Below are 26,184 nucleotides of genomic sequence, written 5' to 3' on the forward strand. Positions count from 1 at the left end.
TGACCTAGATTTTGACAGTTATTTTTACAGTGAAGCTCGATGTGTTTTGTTTTGCTTTTGTAAAAAAAATCTAGCATCGCCAATCTTGGGAACCGGAAAAAAACGTATGATATATATAAAGCTACTTTTGTATTCATAAGCCACGCTTGTTCTGCACAGACAGCTCAACACATTAAGTGGGATTTAAATACGCCTGTGCTATTGCACCGGGATTGTATGTGGAAAATATTTCGGTTCCATTTTCAATTCGAACCCATCGTGGTCCAATAATGTCAACAGCATGTTTTAGGTCAAGAAAGAACATCCGTAAATAGCTTTTTTAAAGTTTTTCTTGACACCCCCCCACCATGCCCCATCGTAGCATTTCGTCACAAACTCAGGATTCCCCTCGAGATAATTACGTAGCTTTATAACAACCACCCCCCCCCCCATCCTGAAATATTTTTTTTGCAAATTATATTATCAAAAACACATAAATGAACAAGAAAAGACAAAATGGTAATGAAAAAGACCCTAAACAGATAAAACAGTAGTAAAAACGAACAATTAGAAAAAAATACAATTATTTTAGTTTCAATTTGCTACGTAGCTTGGCTTGGCCTCCACCGACCCCCCCCCCCCTTAGACCTCTAATGCTACGTCATTTATGATTGTTCCCTTAATTGGAATTGGCATTACAATCGATAAATATCGCAAACAAAGATTACTCTCACAGCCTGGCGCTAGCTTGCAATTGTTTTGTACATTACTGCGTAAGCACGTATGCTAAATTTGCAAGATTTGCCAAAACAGATTGAAGCAACCGTTGATTAAAAAAATGAATAACTTTGTAAAAAATCCCTACAGCTGGTTTTATCTCCAAAAGTCTTTTAATTCGCCCGAATGCAGGCAAAAGGCGTACAATCACGTTTGTTTTGTATATCCGTAATCCGACTGGCAAATGACAGCTGATTGAGCGCCAGTTCAACTCCGACAAACCGCGCAACAGTTCAGCGCACTAACACGTTTAAAGTGGTTTTATATCAAAATTTTTGAATAAACGATCTTCTTTCAAATCAAACCGTTAGTGAGCTTCGTTCGATCAAGTTGTGTGTAATTCTGCTAGTGCTGCAGACCGTGTATTTGCTGTTGTTTCAATAGCTGACTGATTTTAGTGATCGTTCGTTGTATTTTTGTATGTGTTTAGCTAAGTTTCAATTTGTTTTACGTTGTAATTAATTGTGTTCAAGGTAAGCTTTAATCATAATTTTGGTAGAGGTTAGACAAGTTCAACAAAGGCACGTTTATTGTTCTCTTGTTAGATGAGTACTGAAAACGCTGGCGTTCCTAACAATCGGCTTGCGGCCTACAAACATGGTGTCAAAAGTAACACGGTAATTGGTCTCATTTGCCCGAAATATATTAAAAACATGTTAACCATTTTCAACACTGTTAATAGGAGCTTCGCCAAAAGCGCCACGAGGTCACGGTAGAATTGCGTAAAAATAAGAAAGAAGATCAACTGTTCAAACGTCGCAACATCCATAATGAAGAGCCTACCGCCACTTCACCACTTCAGGAGAATAATGCCCAAAGTCCGATTGCACTAAAGTTTGAGGAAATCCTTACATACATTAATAGCAACAACCCTCAAAAGGAGTTTGCTGCCGTGCAAGCGGCTCGAAAAATGTTGAGTCGGGAGAAGAATCCACCGATTGACAAAATGATTGGTCTGGGACTCGTGCCAATCTGTGTCAAGTTTCTGGAGAAGTTTGACCGGGTTGACCTGCAGTTCGAAGCAGCTTGGGCGTTAACAAACATTGCGTCAGGAACCTCAGAGCAAACTAAAGCCGTCATTGATGCCGGTGCCGTCCCACGTTTCATTGCTCTGCTAAGCTCCCCTTCTGGTAATGTTGCTGAACAGGCTGTCTGGGCTCTGGGCAATATTGCCGGCGATGGTGCCAAGGCTCGTGATATCGTGCTGGAATACAACAGTGTCGAATCTATTATTTATTTGGTTCAAAGTTCAGACACACAAATTTCGTTCCTTCGTAACATTGTTTGGCTAATGTCTAATCTGTGTCGTAACAAAAACCCACAGCCGCCGTTTAATCGCATTGAACCTATGATTCCTGTTATCTCTCAATTGTTGGATCATGCAGATCCTCAAGTACTGGCGGATGCATGCTGGGCTCTTTCTTACGTGACGGATGATGAAGCAGCTCGGATTGAGTGCGTGGTTGCCTCCGGTGCTGTTCCTAGGCTCGTTCGATTGCTGGGATGTGAAAATCCTGCTATCATCACACCTGCCCTTCGAAGTGTCGGAAATATTGTAACCGGAAACGACACGCAAACTGATTCCGTGCTCGCAGCTGGTGCCCTGCAATATCTCGGTAAACTATTGCGGAACAGTAAGAACAGCATTGTCAAAGAAGCTGCCTGGACAATTTCTAACATTAGCGCAGGGAATCAGCAGCAGATAACCCAAGTTTTTGAATCGGGTGTTATAAATATTTTAATTGAGGTGCTAATCAAAGGCGATTTCAAATCGCAGAAAGAAGCGGCTTGGGCTATCACCAACATTACAACTGGGGGCTCGACAGAACAGATAATACATCTAGTGGAAAAGTATCCGATGATGAAACCATACTGTGATCTATTAGTGGCGAAGGATAGCCGAACGGTGCGGGTAGTTTTGAGTGGGATTGCGAACATCTTCCAAATGGCCGACAAGATTGGAGGAACGGAGAATTTGTGCACGATGTTTGAAGAAATAGGCGCCCTGGATAAGCTGGAAGCTTTGCAAAACCACGAAAACGAGGAGGTTTACAAGAAGGCACTGCAGTTAATCGAGACGTACTTTGTTGATTCGGTAATTAAATTGGTAGCTTCATATGTGGAAAAAGTATTCTGATTTTTGTTGTATTTTTTCGCAGGATGAAACTAATCCGGAGCACGCTCCGAAAGAGGTAAACGGTGCTCTCGAGTTCAATCCAAGTTCACAGCAAGAGGGTGAGAAATTTTCCTTCTAAAATTATCACTCGAACAACTAAAGTGAGATCAAGACTGGAAAATGAATCATTTACCTACCGTTCTTTGTTTTCGCATTGCCAATTTCCGGTATCTATCGTTCATCATCGTCAAAGTTTCAAGCTCGTATTCGGGATCACTCAAATGTATCCAGTTTATTCTAGCGATGTACCTAATAGTCTAAATATTTTGAAAGTTAAACATTAAAAACTCTAAGAGCTTACACTTTTTAATATTTATCGATGACAATAAGCTTTTTTGTCCTCTATCTAAGATTGTAATAAATTTGAATAAAAATGTCGATCAACTTTTAAGAAAATCATTGTCAATAATCATTAATCTTGTTTTCGTACCTATGAATCACATTCGAGTATCGAAAACGGATGTAAACAAGTATAAGTATACGCTTCCAAAATTTGCTTGTTTATGAATAAGAATTCAATTAAAATTTGAAAATTTTATTCGAGATAATGCGGCTACCCTAGGCTCCACAAAAGAACATTGTATTTCTTCATTTCGTTAATCGTATAGTTTCTTAATCGAATATCAATATCTTGCCAGTACTTAGACCCGACTTGTCATGTTCCTTTATGTGACTCAAATATACTTTTTCAATGTTAACCCCAGTAAGTATACTTACCCAGGGAAAAAATGCTGACCCATCGCAACTAGGAGTGAACGTGGCTGATGGCTACAAAAATCATCAACTTGCGGCACATTTTCCCTTTCAGTTCAACTTGATTGACGTTTTCGATACTTAGCTGCTACGGTTCCAGTTGAGGATATTCGATGAAAGCAATAGTACTTACCAGCTGTTTCTTTGCTTTTTCTCCAGCTAATATAGTAGGAATTTCGGAAGCAAAAAGAAGTAAGGGTATTTTCCCATCGATTTTATTTCTCTGGGCAGGTTGTCTCTGCCTACTAGCTTTGTGTACAGAATCGAATTTGAGTTTAATTAATACAGCGATTTCGGAGCTCAATGACCATTACATCGTTTAATGCTCTGGTGTGCCTTGTGGGTTTTTTTACTCGCTCTAACGGTTCTTTGAGCTGGTACCAGTAGTTTGCGTTCGGCGTGCGGTACGTTTTACGAAATTCATTCGTTTCGAGGTAAATTTTAATAGTTCACGGGATGAAACGCGAAGTTTGGTGTGATACAGACTGTTAACGATTGGTTGCCGATGATACCTAGAAACTTCGATTCTCCTATATGCCGATACAGCGATCGTGATGCGGTTCTATTTATATCGTCTTCTGATGGCCGGTTGCGCAGAGACCGAGAAATATCCATATCGGGCGCGAATTTGTGTAGAAAAGATCGCACCATCAACCTCGATGGATCCAGATCAATTCCTTTCCACTAACACTAATTCCTTCCTTTGATACTTGTGGATGATGCAGAGGATTCCTCGGTCTCTAGTAGCAACAAGTATTAAACTAACACTCCCGATATCCCTTCCTCTATTGATCTGCATTGGGCGTGGCCAGCTACGTTATTGACCAGTGAAAAGAAAAATCACCAGGAATTGTACACTGAAAATGGCTTGCTACTCCTAGGCACCATTTTGACGGTTCTTTGTGCAATTTCAGCTGATTCTGGTCAATCGCGGGCAACACACGGGCGATCAAATATGCTATGCTATGCTAGAATCGAATTTGAGTTTAATTTGTTCCTGAAACAGATTTTTTTTTGTCGCTCAATAGAGTTGTAGAAATTATTAATTCGGTTATTTCGTTCATTTTTGTACCGAATGTGTTTTCTCTGTAGAAAATGATTTCACTCGTGTATAGAACTGTTTCGGTTGTATATAATCTAGAACAAAAATAAGTTATTAGTGGGAACACCGTTTCATTGCGTAAACTTGTTAGTATTACAGTGAACTGCTGTTCGTTAGTTGAGTTTTGCTAGATTTTTTTTTACAAAAGAGAGTCTATAGCATAGTAATTCGTCTATTAAAAATGTCACTATTTACAAAATACATTCAATATTTACATTGATTTGTTACCTACAAGATGTTTGTGATCTTTTCGTTGCCCAGTGTTCTCCGGCTGACTGTACATAGTTATTACTATCTATATTTTTGATTGATTTGCTGCGAAACTATTCGCTTGAGGTTCCTGGATGCCAAATGAATGTGCTTTTCACTTCAAAAAATTATAAAGCATGAAGTTTTTTTTCTGGTTTTGTTTTTGGTTGTACGTAAGATCTAACTGAGAAAAATTAACTTGAGTTTTTTTTTCAGCTAAACTAGACAGAGGGGTAATTCACACTTAATCGGTCTCATTATATTCATAGAAGTCACGACTCTTTGACACGTTGATTAACGCATACGCCATTTTGACTGATAATTAAATTATCATAGTATTCACTGCCTATAAACTCTTGGAAAGCACGTACCGTAAACCGCTTGATGTGTCTAGTTTGGTTTTTAATACAGTATAGCAACGCTTGCGGGTTCATTGTCACGTGCTAGTGGTTGCTCCGCAATTATGCACCTCAAATATTTTCTTCGGTTTCTGGTTTGTGTCCACCATCCAATATTTCGTTGTTAAAAGGCAAGAGTCTTTTTTTGCTGGATCTGTCACGTGTTCCCTGAGAAGCCTTACTTTATTAAGATGAACATAATGTCGAGAGGAGTCCTCCGACTTCAACCCTTGCTACACCCCGGAGTCACGTTATAACAAACCTACACCCGTAATATTATTATTTATAGCCTCTGTGGTTATACCTCCAGAACGCGTTCGGGTTGATGAGAACTGAACAACACCGTTCAACGATGTCGGTTTCGTTCCATCATTACATATTGCCAGAACTCATCGTCAGCCTTATAGTGCCTAATTCTGGAATATGGCATCCGCAGACAAAATTGCTACTTTCATCACCCGATATAATTAACCGCAAACAGAATCACGCCAAATGGCTGCTCTGCTACTGTTGTAACTTTTGCACATTAACCTGTTACATGGCATACATGCTCTACTTTGCTGTGTCTCCCGCCGCCTCCATCCGGCCTGCTAGATGTGCTTTTTCGCCGAAATGCCCAAAGCCACACCCGGAATTAATTAAATTAAATCAATTTATTCCTGTCTGCGTACAATGACATCCCTTTCACGACCTACGGTTCCTTCACCTATATGTAAACAGGAAATTAAAATTATTGCTCTGGAAAATCCGGAACCGATCGTTCTGGCGTGGTTGTTTAATATATTTGTGGTTACTTTGCACAGTATTTACATACTCTCTTTATACTCCGAAGAAGCAATAAGGTCTTTAAATTTTTTTGAAGTAATTTGTGTTCAAAGATGTACAAGTAATGCAGAAACTAAAGTTATGCATTTTTAAAATTGTTGACCGTATCGAATTACGCCAATGTTCCACAAAGAATGTTCCAGAAAGTAATAACACACTGAAAACTTATAGCGAATTTCTTTATTCCACCAGCTCACCTCGTTTTGACCTGGAAGCGCACTAACTGCTGTCAAAACCCTTCTTTATTCGCTCGATTTTGACTCAGTTTTGACCTGCCGTGCTGCCCGAAGCGCACTGTAAAATTTGTCAGCTTCAACCCACCACCGCACGTGCTAAGTTCGTGAACAATTATCTGGCCTCTCTTTCTTACTTGCGTCTTTAAATGGCGATGACGTTTTACTATTCCTCGGCGGTTTTGCCCGCACACAGTGGAATAAAGAAATTTTCTTATTCACATAATTTGTGTTTGCTGTGTATTCCCTTTGTCTCTGGCAGCCTGTTTTCGACATCCAGTTGTCAAAGCGAGTGCGAAATAATAAAACGTCCCACGTTTTTTTTTTTCAAAAATGGAAATATTTTTCACCAAATACCCGATCAGAAGAACATTACAGAACAGTTCCGAAGCCCTATCTACAGAAACGCAATAAAATAACATAATTTGATTCAGTTTTGTATTTTCCTGTGTACTTTTACCAACAAAAATGAATCTGAATGAGATATTATAGCTAATCCGGAAATACTGCCTTTTTTCATTCTGATCGGATAATGACGTGCAATCCAATGATGGCCTCGGTCTTCTGTTACGGTACTGGTATTGGGAAAGTTGATAGAATGAATAAAATAAGGTGGTGCGTGATGTAATTAAAAAGTATTGAGAGGTGGTTCCGTTGAAGACAAACCTCGACGGAGATGCAACTAAAAGAATGGTTTTGTGAAACAAAAATGACCTTCGAAGTCCGCGTCTAGCGTGCCAAAGGAAGATTGACACTAAATACGAAGAAGAAGTAGAATTAACCGAAAAGGTCCTCGTTACAATTTCGTCCAAGAATAAGTTTTGCGTCATAATGGACGGCGATAGAAACGTGTAACTGGATAGTAAAATTCTACCTCAGTATTGAATGAAAACAATGTCGACATGGCAGACATCATTTTTTGTTGAAAAGCTTTTGTAAGAAGGTAAGTATTTGGCACGTAATTTGCTTTTACTTCCACAGTCTTTTACATCGTATATCGCATCGATAAAAACGGAAAAATACATTTACCGCTGTCATCATAGTGTAAAATGTTGGCCAGATTTTGCAGTTTGCCATGACGCAAAAGTGACGATGCAGTTGAAAGAGATATTTATTCAATAAAATATTGAATAACAATTCAACATTCGAGTTGATAATTAGAAAAAAGTAAACCTTCCACAAGAAAACTTCGAAAAAGTAACAAACTAATTTATAGTATTGATATATTCTGAGACGAATTTCTATCAATATGTAAACCAAATAGTGCACTTGGAAAAACAACTGCAGGAAAGCCAATAATTGTTAATAAAAACTGATTGATTTAAAACTAAGCAAGTTTTAGAATTAGAATTCAATATTGTAAAGAAAAATATGTCAAAACAAGAAAAAAAAAAACAAATACAAAACGACGAGAAAAAAAGAAAATAAAATAAAAAAAATTTAAAAAAATTTGATTTTGTGACAATTGTGGCAGGACCATTTGGGGCCGTTCCTAAACCACGTGGTAATATTTTGGTCACTTTTTATACCCCCCGTGGTCTTTCGTGGTTTTTTGGCTAACCCCCCCCCCTTGCGACTTTAACCACGTGGTCTTTTCGTTTGTCAAGTGCCCAAAGTTCGCTTTAAATTTTACATTTTTATTATTGAACTTACAGTACATTCTATATTACTAAAATGCAAAAGCTTCAATCTTGACTTGACTTGGTGGAAACAATAAATTATAAGTCAGGAAAAAAGACCACGTGGTCATTTCGTGAACCCCCCCACCCCCGTGCGTGGCCTTTCGTGGTCTTTTGATAAACCCCCCGTCCCCCTCTTTATGACCACGTGGTTTTGGAACGGCCCCTTTACAATAATTCCATCCTGTTACATTATTCTCTTTGAGGGGGATAGTGTAGCATGAGAAAGTAGTATAGTAAAATAATGTAGCATGAGATCCATAGTAAGATGTACAGGCGGCACATTATAATTACGCCTGAAGAAGCACAACTTCTGTCTTTCTATTTTTGGTTTCTCTAGCCGAGACCACTTTTACCAAAAACAGCGAAACCCATACCGGTCGCTGTATTTGATGTTAACAAATTGTGCTTGTTGATGCCACCCCAGTTGTCTCATAGAATGAATTGTACTCGATATGCACTAACCTAAATAAGAGGTGCCCAAAATAAATGAGTATCATTACTTGTTGAGCTCGATCCAGCTGGAGGTTCTCGAGTTGGACTATCGATCACTCATTCAAAGAAACAGTCTTTCTCTTTAAAGCACGTTATCACAGATCACAACCTGAAATCATGTTTTACTACCGATAAATGTCGATTGTCACTAATTTTATTTCCTGGGATACTATTAAGATTCAATCAATAAAAAAGTTAGAATAAACTGTGCAAGAGAGCATAGATGCTGACCTGACGTAAGCAGGTAGTATGATGAACTGTGACTCGCTCTGTGGAGGTGCTTTCTCACTATTTGCCTGTACGTAACTTGCTACAAAGGCAGATTTCAAACCTACGGGTCAGCAAGGAAAAGTTAACTACGTAGCTGCATTGCTATCCAATGTCACATTGATTGTTAGTAGGGCAACTATTTTGAGCTTTAGGGCAGCAGTTTTTCGCTTTTGTCGACCAGTGTTACATCCCCGTTTTGTTTGAAATCTACCCCTCCCAACGTGATATGATCCTTTTAGTTTCCACAGAGTGTACCCTAGTACAGTGAAGATTCTCTGTAGTAATTGTACCCAGCGATTCTTAACCTGGAGTACGCGTACCCCTGGGGGTACTCGAAAGGCTTTAGGGGCTACACGAAAGAAAAATTAGTGATGGCGGACAAAGCATTTTTTTTATAATACTTCATTTGTTGTTCAATCTTGCTCTTAGAACATTACAGTAGTAATCAAACAAACCATAGTTCAATTTGAAACCTAAACTAGACTACCACAACATGATTTACCATTACTTTCTCTCACTCTGCGAGAACATTTAAGGCCAGGGGGCAGGGTCGGATTTAGATGGTGGAGGGCCCTCTTTTCTCAAAAAATTTGGAGGTAAGAAAGTTTTCAATTTTGAAAAGATATAATGCTTCACAGGAAGGTGACCAGCAAAAAAGGTATCCGCTCTGTCATCACGTCTGGCCCAGGACTAGGGGGCCCCCCCATTGGTTCTCATTACGGGAGTCACTTCACGGTGAAATACATTTCACTCTCACGCTCACTTTCCTTTTTTAGACCTATTCCCGATTCCACTTCAAGTGAAGTGACAAAAATTATCTCCGTGAAGTGAGATTGACAGTGAATTGAAATTGAGAAGAGGAAAAGTGAAATGAGAATGTTTCCCAGCTCAAAAATATCTAAGTCCCGGAAAGTCGATTTCTCCGTTTCTTTGGATAACAGCAGATCCTGACGTTTTCTGCAGTTCTAATACATCCGCGAAACGTCGCTTTTTCCGTCTTCACTTCACTGATATGACACTCATAATAATCCAGATTTCACGGCAGATGTCACGTTGCGACGTTTTTCTCACTTACGTGAGTCCCGTAATAGGATTTTGTTCACTTGTTCACCGTGAAGTGACCCCCGTTAAAAGCACCATTAAATTCGGGCCTGCCAGGGGGTACAATCGATATGAAAAATATCGCCAATGGGTATGCGAACAAAAAAAGGTTGAGAACCGCTGCCATGACCTATTGAGTTTAGTTTGAACGATTTTTCGTTCAATACTCGCTAAGAAGCTAAGAACCGGAGAATATATCATGAACCTACACACTACAAGAAACAAAAAAGATAATCGTGGGGTGAAGTAGTAAGAAAACGTTGTTAGCAAATCAAGCAAAAACTCGGGAATACAAAAAGAGGTTTACCGTTTGATCATATTTGCCTCTATCTTATTTCCAAACATCATACAAGATTGCATGATTCTCTTTGCTTTTCGAACTTACTATTTTTTTTTGAAGAAGTCCGAAATTGCATGAAAAATTTTGTACAATTAGCATGGGCGTAGCCAGAATTTCAAATAGAGGGGGGCAAGCTCTTCAAAATTTTAGAAGTAAAAAAATGGTACACTAAGGTCGCTTTTCACGTGGCTTTTTTTACGTGGATCCCGGAATTTACGCGGTTTTTTTTACGCGGATTCCGAAATTTACGCCATTTTTACGCGGATTCCGGAATTTACGCGTTTTTTTACGCGGCACGTATCCCCCGCGTAAAAAGCGACTTTAGTGTGTTTTGAAAAATAGAAATAAATACTAGTCTTTAGTGATCGTTACATCAAGGCAACCAGTGAAAAGTTGTCCTTGACATCAGAGTGGAAAATTTGATTATTCTTTGTCCAACCTCGAATATAAATAGATGTTCTTTACTAAAAACTTTTGAGTTCATTTTAACCTTTGGACATATTATTTTGGCGACGAGGATCTCAAGAATCCACGAACATGGCAGAAGATAGAGTTGATCAGCAGCCGCAACCGGGAATTCGAGATATGATTCACATGATGGCCCTAATTTTACAGCGGATAGCGGTCCAGCAGCAGCGTCAGTATCAAACCTCGGAGCAGATTTTGGAGTCCCTCTCTTCGAACATCATCGAGTTTGTCTTCGACGAAGAAAACGGAGTTACGTTTGGATGTTGTTGTTTAACCGCTACCAGGACTTCTTCGAGAACGATGCAGGCCAGCTGAATGATGCGGCGAAGGTACAGTCTTCGGGTATCAAACGTCAAACGTTCCGGAAGCGGTTCATGTGACATTTCACGATTGTTGTTGACCATCTGCCGATGAACACTCAGCAAGCAGAGAGCACTCAACCGCTGTTCAAATATTGTTGTGCTGAACGAGCGTTCAATCGTGCATGTTTCCATGGTAGAGCAAGTGCAATTTTAACTGCTTTCTCAGTCGCAGGGAAGAAAGAACGGGCTTTCGCTAGCAGGTCTATGAGATCCAACTCTTACAAGTTCTTACGGTCTGCTCTCATGCTGCTGCAATGTTAATGTCAAACTTCCACTTCTTCAACAATATTGTCAACTTCATAAAAAATTACGAAATTTTCGGTTTTGCGCTTGAACTCTTCCAACGAAATGCGTATTACGTTAGCAGGATGCAGCAAGGACAACGCGTAGGCAGGTGCACTATCTTCATCGAACCGTGTTTCCAGTGAGGTTACAAGAGAATCAAGGTAAGGAATTATCACAGCTCGGTTCCAATACTCCAAGCTAGTTTATGCATGCGAATTTGCCCGGCACTTTTGTCGCTGCAATATCCTTGGTGGATCAACTGAAAAACCTGTGCAATTCCACGCAACATAGCGCAAGCATTTCAATCAATTATTTTTGATCTGGCTGATACTTTACACAGATGTTTCTATGGGCTAAAGATGTCGTTTTGTGCTATTAGAGTTATTGAAAACAAAATTCTGCACCAATGTCAACATTTAGGGGGGGGGGCAACAGCCACCCCCCCCTGCCCCCTCTGGCTACGCCTATGACAATTAGCACTAAATTTCTGCCAACATTGCTAAACATTTGTTTCTTGCCAGCTGTCGCTAGTATGAAATGTATCACATGAGAAAAATTGCACATTGTTTCGATTGGTGGTTGGTACGTACGCAATGCTTTCAAGTGCGACGTATAGTTATACGAAGAGTAAATTCTAACTAGGGGTAAGCGGGGTAAGACCGCCCCCTTAAGCAATTCTGTTTATAGAAAAAAAAGTTGCGGCTGCAATTTCACCAGCGGGGTAAGATCGCCCACCATTTTTTGAGGATAAACAATATTTTTAGGGCCGAAACGGTTGATTCTATCGGTATAGTGTCTCTGACAAAGTTGTAGATGGTATTTTTTTTCTTTTTAAATAAAATATACACTGTGAAAAATCTAAAAAAAAAATTTTTTTTCTAAGTTTTAACTTATTTTGTTTTCTGATTATTCAAGTTCGAATCAATGTTTAGGTAACTTTTTTGGTTTTCAATATAAATATATTTTTCAGAATTGGGGGTTTTCAAGATATTGAATTCATAATATACCTATCTTTAAGCTAAAAATTAAAACTCATTAAACCTATCTGTATAATTCTTTTGAAAACTTATTATGTATAGAAAAATACTAATAATTATTATTTCTTTTATTTATATTTTCAATTTTCTGTTTTTTTTTTTTGAAGAACAAAATTACCAACGACTCTATACACCAAATAAACCTCCCAAAAAATTCTTCACAAAAATTAAGCTATTCATATTTCTATTACTCCATGATCCAACAACAATAAAATTTTAGCTTACCTTTTGTAGATTTTACAGGCAAAAACATGTTTTTTTCAAAAAAATTTGAAAAAAAAAATATTGTTGATTCTATTTCTATATTTTTTCTTTAAATTTTTTTAGAATTTGTACTTCTTTCGAAAGTAAAAAACTACTATTTTCAATTCTGCCGGAGACGTCATACCTATCAAACACACCGTCCTGGCTCTGAAATTATTTTGGTTCATTAACACCATTTTCAAACAGGTTTACTTTTTTCAAAAATAAGTCTTGTTAAAATATATTACTAGAAAAGCTTCAACCAAATCGAAAATGGTCGATTAACATCGATGTCTTATGTGGCTTGAAGTTGCTTTACTGATCCTGTAAATATTCCCTTTGTAGTGTCGAGGCATTTGGGTCTTGAAGTAAAACAACAAGCAGTTGGATTCGTGGCGGTTTTACCCCTTGTATAGTGGGCCAGCCCCTTGTATAGTTACCCCCAGTGGAACATTTTCATATTTGACCGAAAAAGTAGTCAAAATTACAAGATTACTCACGGCCTTTGATATTTCCGACAGAAGATAGATTCAGGCGAGCGATTAAACGTATATTCACGAACAAAACAACAGATTTTTAGACTGAAAAACCTTAAGTCCCGTTGCCGCAAAACAATAGCGCATTGACTGGTTGCCAGCTGAAAGGTTGTTTTTGATTATTTCTGCGACCGTTCGTGCACTATCAAAACAAAAAAACGTGCAAAATGTTATGTAATTATACTGTAATAGAAAAATTAAAGAAATTTTTCAATTATTTTATAACTTGGTAGTAAAACTACGGTGGGCGGTCTTACCCCGCAGGGCGGTCTTACCCTGTTTACCCCTATGGTGTTCTGTTGTCAACGTACGTCTGATTCTGCGTTGTCTATTTGTATCAATGTTAGGATCTCATGCATATGTGCTTGAGGCCGAAATTAGATTCGTGATTGAGTTTCCGGCAATCTATATCCGTTTATTTGTTGTTCAGTGATATGAAGTTCGGGGCACTAAATTTCTTCATGAATACCCAGCAATTGTGGTAAAGTTTTCATCTACAAATAGGTTTTGGATTTTGGTTAGCAGCTTTGGTTAGCAGCAGATTTTGGTTTATCAGCAAAGTTACCAAACGATGTTCTTTAGTGACTCTCCGAATGCCATAGCTTCCAATTTTTCATTCTGAAAATCAATCTTTTTTGATTGCTTTGACATTCAAGACAAAAAATAGTTGTTGATAACTAATGTGAACCGACATTTCTCGAGTCAGGATTTGAACATACTGGCTTGTTAGACCAGTACCTCGAGACCAGTTAGGAAGTCTGACAGCTTTCGTATTAATATCTAACTTTTCTGAGGACAGCGATAAACCCGGACACTTTAACTAGTACGACTACATCTCTCGCAGGCTAAGTAACCAGGTTGATGTTAGAATTTAACAAGTTGTGCAAAATTTGATCAATAAAATGATATTACAATTATCTGTTTTATGTTGTATTATCATGTAGTTTGGAGGAAAATCAAACTTGTTATGCATTGGCACTTGGCAGCTATAAGATTCAAGGAGTCAGAGCATCTTTAGGGTCTTTAGACATTTTTTTGTTAAATAAAATTGTTTCAATTTTTCTTATAGATGTTAACATCTATAGATTATCAGCAAAAAATAAACAACTAAGGAAAAGTGTTATATGTACACCCAGCAAACTAGAAGTTGTATAAAAATGTTATTTCTAAGTTGCTTAGATGTGCGACTAAAAAATTGAATAAATAATATCAAGTTCACAAAAGGGGAGGAAATGTATGTAATTTAACGAGGATGCGAAAAATGAACAAGGACAGAAAGTGTGACTTAACATTAGGAAAAAAATCTCTTCCAGATGGGACTTGAACCCGCAATCTCCGGTGACTTCGGCACGGTATTTCGGAGATTTTCCGGGTCTGCAGACCGCTCTTGTGGTATCTTCCGGAGGTCAATGCTAGCCTGGTATTTTTTGATAAAAATGTTAATGATGACTCGAAGAGGAAGGTGGCACAAAACTTGCTCAGTAGGTCGATTATGACGACCATAAAATGGTCGTAATGCGCGTAAAACATTTTTCACAGAGGACGAATTTTGGTAATAAAATTCGATTATTTGTAAGCGTTGTTCAGGCGTAATGGTGAAATGGCAAACCAAACTGAGTACATTATACTTTGACAGCTGTCAGAATTCCCGCGTGAACTGTCAAATCTTAATACACGAAAAACCAAATAGCAAAAAAATCACCCTTTAGAAAGAAATGATTATCTTGATGCCAAAGCGAAATGTTGTAGCTTAACAGTTATCAATGACCCTGCAGAACAGGTCCTTTGAGTAGTAGGAGATTTAGTTGAAATTATAATACTATCTGATACGGCAAATGAACATTTTAGTATTGGAAAACATCAAAATGCAACTTTTTATTCCACAGTAAATCACGAGTAACTCAAGATCAAGTTATTTTAGAGTTAGGCAGTCTTTGGCAAAGTTTTTCCCCATAAAATTTTCTATCTTTTTATGATATTCAGTTGGGATAGAAATAGGCTTGATACCCACTTTTATTGATTGAATGTCAAAATGTACTTGAAAAATCTCTTTTCCAAAGGATTAAAATTTTTTTTCGGATAAACAACCCGAAATAAATATTTCTCTTATAGTTTGGGCCCTAATGAACCTGCAAAAAATATAAAAAGTTTAGGTTTCATGGAAAATTGAATAACTGAACATGTTTTTTGGATTTAACATAAGAAAAACCGATATTTTACAAAAAAGTCATCAGGGTCAGTTGAAAACATCGTTTTCTAGAGCTGCCGCCGAACAAAAGTTTGTTCGTAACACCATTTTCTATCATCTAGAGGGTGAGCCCCCGGGATTCCAGACTTGATGCAATTTTGGGACGCCCTAGTGTGCATATCGAGCTGAATTATTTAAGATGCAACATTAAATTTGTTCGTATGGTTTAGAATTCGAATCTTATAAGCCGCAATCTTAAGTTATAAAGTAATTAAACGTGTTGAATAAAATAGCAAAATACGTTATTCTTCTAAGTCGTATAAAATACAATTTGAAGGTTCATATGAGAACATTCAAGATAGCCTACGAAGTTGGCATAAATCGTAATCAATTTTGTTCCCAGTGTACGTATATGGCTTCCAGATTTGTACATATAGACAGACACATGTCATGCATCTCTTATGGTCATTTTTCATTGAATAAGGGTTCACTTAACAGAATTGAGCGCGAGTAATGTGAACTAAATAGTTTGCTTGGCAAACTATTTATGAATAATTTTGTCCACATGAATAATAAAAACGGTTTTTTCAGGACCATCACAAATATCAATGAGCAGTTTGATGAATACAGCTTTACGCAGTGCAGTCTCTTAGTTTCTTATTCTTCTATTTTCGGTTTTTTTTCTTAGTGCTGAAAATTTTCGTTTTATATTCACAAAACTTACACTTACCTTGTGCAGATTTTGGTGCTTACGCTGAAATTTATATTTTCCACGTTGAAAATGAAAAAGATTCCAAGCAGTGACCAAGATTACAAGCAGCACTGGTTAAATACCATCTCACCATCTCATTGAAGAACTCTTTAAAGCGAACGAAATAACCATAGCACCAATCTTTGAGGCAGTTGGTTCGCCTCACATCCCCAAATAAGAATGATAAAATCGATAATGATGAAATAATTGAAGTGGTTAGTGCGAAATTGAAAGAGCCCGTTTATTGCTGCTTAAATTTGCTTTAGTATTACAGGGTATCACTTTTGAAGTGATACACACATTTGAGTGCCAAAATATATCGGGAGGTCGGCCCGACTAATCAGCTGTGTTTGTTTTGATTGCGACACATGTTTATAGTTTACTTGTAAGTAGGGTGGTCGGTATTACCGACTTTTCGAAAAACCGGTATTTCGGTTTTCATAAAAATAAAAACCGATAAAACCGGTATTTTTATTTCTTTCGGATTAATACAAACCAGGGGTGACTCGTTGTCCTTAAACCTACTTTTTCAACTACAAAGTTCTTAAAATCATAGTTCGGGGAAGTAATGATGATTGTCCGCGAAAAAAAACGCAAGTCATTTTCCCTGTACTATTTAAAAATAAAACTGAAAAATAATTAAAGATATGGGGTGCCGAACGTCTTCGGTAGTGGTTTTCTGCCGCAGTCTTATGCAAAAACCTGCCGAAGTAAGCCACTGCCGAAAACGTTACCTACATAAATTTGGATTTGAAATTTATTTTTTGCTTAGCGTCTCAGGTTGCATCTATGTATGGACGTGTCGCTGCATGATTATGTTTTTGCATTTATGAGTACCTCTGCTTCATTACGATCCAGATTTTTTTCTAAGATTAGGACCTCTGCGACCATTATTTTGATCTCTTGTGGTATACGATCCAGATACTACACTGGATAACAGTGTTTGAAAAACTGCAATGAATGAATCTAGTGATATGATTACGAAGAACATAATTTCGAAACCAATGTAATAACGAAAAAAACATGCAGATTTTTATTTAAATTTTCTTTCACATCGCAAAACTTAGTTTCGAATTAGTGAACAACATTAAATTTCGTAGAAAAACAATATTTGAAACTGTTGAGAAGAGTATATGAATGAAATAAAAAAAAAAAAGAAATCACGATCAGACCAGAATTTACTTTTTACGAATCCGAATGAATCGAAGGTAAATACTTCTTTATTCTGTTCGATGCTTTTTAAGCAATTCGTCCAAATTATTTATTATTATTATTATTATTTCATTAACTTTAGCTTCTAATGGAGAAACGAAAAATGTGGCATATGGACAAGTTTGTAACTGAAATAGAAATAAATATTTGAAATGAGAGGTTGATGAAAAATATTTAAAAATATAGAAAATTATAGAAAAAGCAGAAACTTGTACACGAGTGAGGCCGGGTACATTCAGCTAGTTGCTAATAAAAGCCCGCTGCGGTACGGGCGACAAAGCTTTGACCATGCTACAGCTATTTAAAGTTCCCATTTTTCAAGGAGCAGTAATTTTTAGGATATAATATTTATTGGTTGATTATTTCATCCTGTAAACACTTGTCTCAACAAAAAATAAATTCCTAATCCAAATTTATATTCATTTATAATTTTTTTAGTTTTACTTTTAAATAGCACAAAATGAATAATGTCTTGCGTTTTTACGCTGACATAATTGTAATTACTGCCTCATAATTTGTGGTTAAACTGGTAGGTTTTGAACCTACCCACGCGTTGCCTCTGTGAGTATGTGTAAGTGAAGAGATAAGCTGTTCTACTTAAAAAATAAATGCTTTATTGATATGAAGTTTTTTGACATATTATCGATACACACAAACACATTGTCTGAATCCGAGCAGAACAAACAAAAAGATAACAAAAATTGGTAAATAGGTGAGGGAAAATTAATATATATAATGTTGCTTCTGTCTAAATGTATATATTATACAGGGTGTTAGGGAGCTCACTTAAAATCCTTCAAGGGGCGATAGAGGACCATGTTTGATGAAAAAAATCCTTCTACACATATGATCAAAAGTCAACTACTGCAGAGTTATTCACTAATTTCAGTTTTTGGTTATGTTTGCCTTAAACGAGCAGAAAATTGTGAATTCTACCACACTAAACGAAGGCGCGGCTGATTGCTTTTAAAGTGAAATAGTATCTAAACTAAAAGAATTAGGTGCTTGGTGTCAGAGAACAACTAGTAGAGTAGACTCCAATGTTTAATTTGGTTAACAACAAACTCCATGTTTATTCCACATTTCAGAGAGAAAATTGCTGTTAAGTTCTCAAAAACATTTGATTTCATATTTATTCCTTTTTAAAGGCTTCTTGTTCTTCCTAATTCGACATTTTTGAGACACCATTGATTACGAAATTTTCTCAGCTTTTCAAGAAAACCAACAGAATTGAGCTAGCTATCACACTTCTTGTGATAGACCTCGTTAAAGGTAAACATAACCGAAAACTAGAAGAAGAGAATCACTCTGCAGTAGTTAAATTTTGACCATATGCGCAGAATTTTTTTCATCAAATAGGGTCCTCTATCCCTTAAAGGATTTGATTAAAAGTGAGCTACCTTACACCCTGTATAAATCGTCATGTGATTTGTAACGACTACCTAAGTGAGAAGCATTCATTAGCTTAACAAAGATTTATGAATATTGTGGGAAGTTTTTTTTTCCATTTTAAGAAAAATACCAAAAATACCGGTTTTTTCGTCTCTCCAATACCGGTATTTCGGTATTGAAAAAAAAAATCGGTTTTACCGGTTTTACCGGTTTTTGTTTTACCGGGAAACCACCCTACTTGTAAGTGATAAATACCATGTTTCACCTTTTCAGAAGAAAATTGCCATGGATTTAAGTAGAGAACAAATCTAGATTTTGCATTTTGCTGGAATGTGCTATATATAAATCAGAAGGAAGTAGTCACATCTGAGTTTGAACAGTTTAATCGTGTATAGGACCATCAAACGTTTCGAAAAACTGGCCCGGTTGTCCCCAAGCGAAAACCGGCTAGAAAACGGTTTGTGTGGACTGCAGCAGCGGTTAAAGCGGTTAAAGGTCGGTCGGCAAGTTAAATGGTTCGTGAAATGAACATGAGTCGTAACCCAGTCAACCACAAATCGTATATCAATGTATGAAAACTATCGCAAATGTAGCTCGACGGAGTCGAAATCGTACAACACGCTTTCTATCATGCGCAGAAATTCATCTTCAATTGTATATCATGGTGGAGTCTTACCGATTTACGATTGTAAGCTTAGAGTTGTAAAACAGTGTGAAACAAATCACTTTCTATCGGATATTATCATATATAAATACGTATATCAATGAATTGCATACCATTATTCCTCATTACGTATATCGCCTCCAAAATAGTACGTATATCCTGTTTTTGCGCATCAATTGCGAGTTTGTATGATACATATGAGTGCGGATATTGGAATCAAAACATTATTATACGTATGAAAATGTTGACTGGGAATACTGTGCATAAAGTATTCAAAAATGATCGTGGATACGGAGCTTTCAAGAAACAAAATATTCACGGATTATCTTGCAGAAATATTGTCGACAGGGTTGCCAGATTTCTACTGAAGATGCACGTTACTCACAGCATATTTGAGATGAAAAACTGTTTACGTTAGAGGCTGTTTTGAATGAGTAGAATGATCGTGGAGCATGTCTTCGTAATATTCTAGCTGATAAAAGAGGGGAAGCAATGTCCAATCCAACAGAGGAAAGTTGTCACGGCTATTCATCGACAGGAGTGTGAAAATTAATAAAGAGTACTATCTACAACATGTCGTTTAAGACAAATTGCTGCCTTGTGCCAAGAAATTATTTAAAGAAGAAAGCTTCTGCTTTCAACAAGCTTTAGCATAAGGCATTGTTCGTTCGGAAAAGGTGCAACGAAAATCTACTGTTGACTGTTTTAATTTAATGGCATAAATAAAGTGTGGCACTTTCACAGTGACACTCATTATAAAGAAAGAGTCTATGAGAGAAGAGCTGCTGTCAAATTAGACATATTTCAAAAGCTGTAGATATTTCTTTCAAGAAATAAATTGGAAGGAAAGACTGGGGATTCCTTCGTATAATCCAGTTTTGTTGCGAAATAACGCATTTTTTATGGAAACTACTTCTTTTTCTTGCAATTTATAGATTACAGACGACTGAAAATAAATTACTAGATGATTTATAAAGAATATCAGTAAAATGAATCAGAAAAAAATAGTTGTGGTCAGAAATGTTGCCAGATAGGTTATTTTTCTTAAAATTTGATAGTTTCATCGTGTTCCTCGGAAAATTTCACGTAAAACACTCATCACTCTTAAATAATATAAGTCAATCTCGGGATACAGCATTTTTACGAGATCGTTTTTTCAATTTTCACCAAACAATGTCATTTATTTGAAAATGTCTGATAACTGTTCAAGCCATAGAACAATCCAATGGATGTCTACGGTTTTGCGAGTTTGGTCACTATAGTTCAGCGGTTCTCAACCTTTGGTTGTCCGCGTTTGTACCCCCTGGCTTGAAATGTTCTCGCAGAATGGGACAGACTACCTAGTAGTAGATCATGTTGTGGTGGTCTAGTTCAGGTTCCAGATTGAACTATAGTTTTTTTGATTGCTACAGTAATGTTTTAAGAGGAAATTTGAACAACAAGTGAAGTATTATAAAGGAAAATGGCTTTGTCCGCCATTACTGATTTTTCTTTCGCGTACCCCCTGAAGTTTATTGCGTACCCCTAGGGGTACGCGTACCCCAGGTTGAGAACCGCTGCTATAGTTGATTCATAATAATGGTTTTTCGATTGGAATATTCTTAAAAATATTTCTTTCCTTTTCATACTTGTTCATTCCATTACCACGAAAATCTTGAAATAATATTTTTTTTCAAACTAGTATTATCTTAAAATAGAACAATAGGAATATTGTAATAACAAACATAAAGAGAAAAACCCATAACGTTTACCAGAAAAAAAAAGTTCTTGAGAAATAATTGAAAAAGAAAAAAAAAGACAATACCACTATGATTTTGTTGTTTGGATTCCCTAAGACCCAGAAAATCCTGAGAATCAATTCTTGGTTGTTCTTTGGCTTACAGACATTTTCAAATCAGCATAATTATTTCATGAAAATGGAGAAATTTCAAACTGTTTTTTGTGGAAATGTTGTATCTTGAGGTTGACGCAAAATTTGGCGAGAGTTTTTATGAGCATAGCTTTCCTTCCCTCTACACCGTGTTCGAATACAAATTTTAGAGTGTTTGTCTTTCTGGTTCCTTTCGTAGGGGAACTGCTCCATTATTCATCTCAGCCTATATATTCATCTCATACAGCATGAAAACACAATTGAAAACAGGAAAAATCGCTTATTTTACAACTAAACCAATCTGCTAATCCATGGAATGTATTTTTCTTAGTTCACTTTAGATTTCTCATTAAGTAGAATCCTCAAAAACTCACTTGAAAGCTCTAAATTTGATATTATAGTCGGGCATCTGCACTCGAAAACTCATTTAATTCAATCACCTACCTAAGAAAACAAAATCCGCGCATTGTTCTATACGGGTAAAACGGGACTCGTTCAGCAGCCAACCAAAGTTTTTTTCATCACAAGCGGACCATTTTTTATTTTAATCACCAAACAAAATCACTCACTACACTAAGAATACTATAATCTTTGAAATGTTCACCTCAAATTTCCAACAATAAGCTTGAATCAGCAGAAATATATGAGATGAATTTCTGCAATTCCTAAATTTCAACTGTATGTATTTTCATCTGTTTTCACTGCGTTGAAGAAAATTAAAAGTTGCCAAATCAGTTTCTGGTTATATGAAAAAATCATACTGAAAATGTTGAATTATTCCGACATAATTGACATAAATCGAGAGCACTGCAGTGGTTACCAAGGCTACCAGTTTTGCACGTAAACAACTACAGCGGATATCTAGGTAACCTACTATGACAGGCTGCGGCTACGTTCATTAATGATAATGTGATTCATTCAACAGTGTGATGAATATAGGGGCGTCGTGTAATGAATAATTGAGCAGTGATTCAAGTTTTGAGATGGATATGGAAGCGTTGTGAAAAATGGTTTGTTTTACAAAATTCAGGATAAATCTAGCTAAGTTTACTAAATATAAAATGCTGAACGATTCCATAAGAGCACGTAAGCGTATTTTGTTTATTTGTTCAATGATTTCGTGGAAATTAGGTGTTTAATCCGTGCATTCTTCGGGAATATCGGCTTGATGAGATAAATAATGGAGCAGTTCTTCTATTTGATATGATTGTCCTTACTCTATGCATGCACTCTCAAATCCGCATGGCATTGATCGCCTGTCAGTTGTGTTTTGTTTTTGATGAGCGATGAAGCAATTTCGGGAAGTCGTAGTAAAGTAATTTTTGGCCGGTGACTGCCTTAGCATAATTTTCAAACGTCTGAAATCGTGTGAGGTTGAGCGAGACTTCGTTCATAAAACCATCGAAATTCTCTTTTCAAGACCCTAGAAGATCTGACCGATCACGCTCTGCATGGACGCCGCAAGTTGGCAAAATTGTGAGGTATTCGGTTCCTAACTATCTGAATATATCTATTGGATCTGTCCAAAATAATCTGGCCCCGTTAGATGATAGGCTTATAAGAAGCGAGAATATCATGGCGTTTCTGAGTCCTCAAAAAAAGGCTCGATGGAGTGAAAATATACTTTCACGGTGCGCTAGTTACATATTAATTTGTTCTGATAAGAAACTATTTATCCTGAAGCAGTCACACAATGCACAAAATAATTGATTGTAGGAAGCAGAAAGAGACAATATTTCGGAGTTCAAAAGGAGTGTTCCTCGATTCCAGAGTGCAGATTTAGTGATGGCTTGAACGTTGTTTGTAACCGAAATAAGTTTCCGCTGGTGTTTGTCGACAAAGGCCTCATGCTCTTCATTATAAAACGGAGGTTTAGGAGAAAATTTTAGGCCCGAATCATCGAAAAACTCTGGAGTTAATCACTTGGTTCAGAGCTGGTATAAGCACAAATGGACAGATTTGCCGGACCAAAATGTGAATCTAGTAGACTTTTTTGTCTAGTCCTACATGATGTCGAAGCCTGCTGACTATAAAATTTTCTACTTGAAATAGTTCAAAGCGGTTATCCAGAAGATTCGAGATAAAACGCCGCCTGCGACAGCGAAATAAGCTTAAAGTTGGTAAAGTTAACTAAGAGAGAGGTTTTTCCAAAACATCTTCTGTAGATGTTCGCTATAAAAAGTACTTTGAATAGAAAATGCTTAGAAATTTCATGTGTGGTAAATTTTCGAAAAACTGACAGCGATAAAAATACTTTGTACACAATACACACTAAACTACTTCTACTCCAAATTTGCAAGAGAAAATACCCAATGGGTATTTTTCTACGGAGTTTTTTTCTGTAATGCAATTTGATGTGGAACACCTTTTTCTTTTCTTCTAGCAATGCTTCGATCACTCGTTTGGCCATTTGCCTCGAACCCTTCATTTGCATATCATTAGGAATTTTGTAACTGTATCAGAATTCATTGAACAAGGTGTAAATCTGGAACTTATTCTTATAGGCACTGAAAGAGAGTGGAGAGAATGACACTGTTGTATTGTTAAACATTTTTGCTAAACATATTCATATTCAGCATAGTCAATAATTGTGAAAAAATTAGAAAAAAGTATCTTGCCGTGTGCGTTGATTGCTAGGTCGTTTATTCAGGCAGTAGGTTTTGGGTATGTATGGTGAACACAATAGTGTTGAAAAAGAAATCGACGAAAATTGAAATTAAAGTTTTTTAGAGAAGCGATTCTTGACAAAAAAATCGTTGAAAAGGAATCCGTTATCAAATGTTTATTTGTCAGAGTATTTTTAAAACTTTCCTATTAATTCTTTGCTTTAAAATATATAAAACCTAAATAACACTTATATTTTGCGGTTATCTGACTTCATGGCTTCAAAACGAAATAAAATTTAGTTGTGGACGAAAGTCAACCCGTATGTTTAACAGAAACCATTCAGATGAGCACGTTTGAAACACGATAATGCTCCAAATTATACAATTGGTCGGCGTGCGACCAGACCGAACCAAGCGCCAAAAACATTATTTCGAGTAATCGGTGATCAAAGTTTTACTACTCCGTATGTTTCCTACAAGCTGCTGCAGGGAAATTTTGTTGTAATACCATTATAAACTGTTCTAACGATTTCTTTTTTTCATGAAAGATTGATTATCAATTTTAACATCCACTGGTGTTAAAATCCCAATTTTTTCAAAAATGGCGGTTGGTTCGGTCTGGTCGCAGGCCGACCAATTGAAATCGTTGTTACTGAAATCGTATCGCAGTAGCCTTCTCAAGAAAAATGCGACGACCAGAATTTTTTTCTCGCGCTGTTGCCAGTTATCAACTGTAAGAATCTACACAGGAAGCAAAACGAGTCATATGTTCATTTGCAATTCATTCCAAACCAAAGCCATATCGAACGATAATATTGAGCATGTAAAAACGGACTTTTTTTTGAACGAGGGCATCCGTTCCCCGGTGCGATGAGGCCGGGTGGCACATTTAGCTATCTACCTCCTCCGATTCTTCAATAATTACTTCGTGAACACTGTGGCAAGAAGCAATCAGTGGCGGTTTTTGATAGGGTGCCACTACTTTTGCGCTGTTGCTGCTACTATCACTCGCTGGTCCTGTAAAGCTACCGATTGAACCGCTGTTACCGGTTCCACCAGTGCTGCCGCTACCGCTATTATTTACAATATTACTGGTACTATTACTGCTACTGCTACTACTACTACTACTGCTACTGCTATTGGTGCTGCATTGCCGCAGCTGAATAGGTACTATGGTAGGCACCTCAGAGGTACGATTGAGTAAATAGTCCAGATCGTGCGAGATACGATCCAACATACCGTCGATGCGATCCGGGTTTTCGGTTCCAGTCACCGTTATGATTGGTGCAGTGACTGGTTCCACCGTCGCTGGTTGCGGTTTTGGATGAAGCTGATGGTGCTCTACCACGACGGAGGCCTGCGATGCCGATGGGGCCACCGTTGTCACCGGAAAAGCGGCACCAGCGGGAATAAGTGTAGGGCCAGCAGCACCCAGCACTACCAGTGGGTTCTGCTGATGATGTTGCTGTTGCCGCAGGAAGAGCGACATCGGAGGGGATGATATTTTGCTCGCAGACTGGCCATGTGTGTCCAACGCTTTGCCCCGGATGATGCTGTCTGCAATTGGTTCATTTGTTAGTGCATACAGTGCCAAGGGTATACGTATTAAAAATTAAGTTCATCACCTAGCAAAAAATAAATAATAATGAAATGGTAAAATCAGAATCGAACCCAACATCAGAGCACATAGTATAATTTTAATAGTAGGTATATTTTTAGGTTTCCGAGCAAACTTTATTCGCTGCACAATTTTCATTCGACTGTAGAGATTATTGAAATAGATGGAAACAACTTCACGTTCACAGTGCCATTTTGGAACGGAACCAGGAGTTTTTTTTGTATTTCTACGTTTGAGTTGAACATTTTCTACATAGTTCAAGCAAATAGCTTGTGTGTTCTGCGGTATGCTGGCTTCGCGAAGACTTTTGAGGACGATAGAGAGAAAAAGTACCGAGAGAATCGAGGTTTTTGGTTACGCGAAAAGTGAAGGCTTAACTGCAGCGACAGTGAGCTCGGGGGGTTGGAATGTACCGACAAGTTTTACCGCAAACGGTGCGGCGAAACATGAAATGGGCGCTCTTGCTAGGTTGTACCGCAAAGGTGTTAGAAGTGGTTCGGTGGGGTGCAGGGGAAGTAGCAAAGGTTGACTAATTGTGTACGTTTCGCCAGTGTGCTTCCGCCAGATTCTGTGCT

At 37.4% G+C, this 26,184-nt stretch overlaps 2 protein-coding genes across 3 annotated transcripts in view; one reads left to right on the plus strand and one right to left on the minus strand.

Annotated features, from left to right (window-relative positions):
* The first annotated feature begins 1,032 nt into the window (after positions 1-1,032).
* On the plus strand, positions 1,033-3,232 carry LOC129729348 (importin subunit alpha). The gene is made up of 4 exons (XM_055687865.1): positions 1,033-1,229; positions 1,302-1,373; positions 1,439-2,851; positions 2,916-3,232. Exons 2-4 carry the CDS (start codon positions 1,302-1,304, stop codon positions 3,009-3,011), a joined length of 1,581 nt encoding a protein of 526 aa, XP_055543840.1. The 5' UTR covers positions 1,033-1,229; the 3' UTR covers positions 3,012-3,232.
* A 685-nt stretch (positions 3,233-3,917) lies between these two features.
* The window catches only part of LOC129732403 (uncharacterized), a 596,785-nt gene continuing 574,518 nt past the window's right edge, over positions 3,918-26,184 (minus strand). For both annotated transcript variants that reach the window (XM_055693256.1, XM_055693257.1), the window contains exon 25: positions 3,918-25,548. In XM_055693256.1, the coding sequence (XP_055549231.1) occupies positions 24,881-25,548 (668 nt within the window). In that variant the 3' untranslated portion in view covers positions 3,918-24,880. The remainder of the gene's footprint in view (positions 25,549-26,184) is intronic.

The sequence above is a fragment of the Wyeomyia smithii genome, chromosome 3 (genome assembly GCF_029784165.1).
Source record: "Wyeomyia smithii strain HCP4-BCI-WySm-NY-G18 chromosome 3, ASM2978416v1, whole genome shotgun sequence".
NCBI lineage: Eukaryota > Metazoa > Arthropoda > Insecta > Diptera > Culicidae > Wyeomyia > Wyeomyia smithii.

What these genes read in the sequence shown, in the direction of transcription:
- LOC129729348 (XM_055687865.1), top strand. Translation starts at nt 1,302, where the DNA reads ATGAGTACTGAAAACGCTGGCGTTCCTAACAATCGGCTTGCGGCCTAC. An exon ending in ATGGTGTCAAAAGTAACACG is followed by an intron (nt 1,374 to 1,438) that starts GTAATTGGTCTC and finishes CACTGTTAATAG; the next exon opens with GAGCTTCGCCAAAAGCGCCA. An exon ending in AGACGTACTTTGTTGATTCG is followed by an intron (nt 2,852 to 2,915) that starts GTAATTAAATTG and finishes ATTTTTTCGCAG; the next exon opens with GATGAAACTAATCCGGAGCA.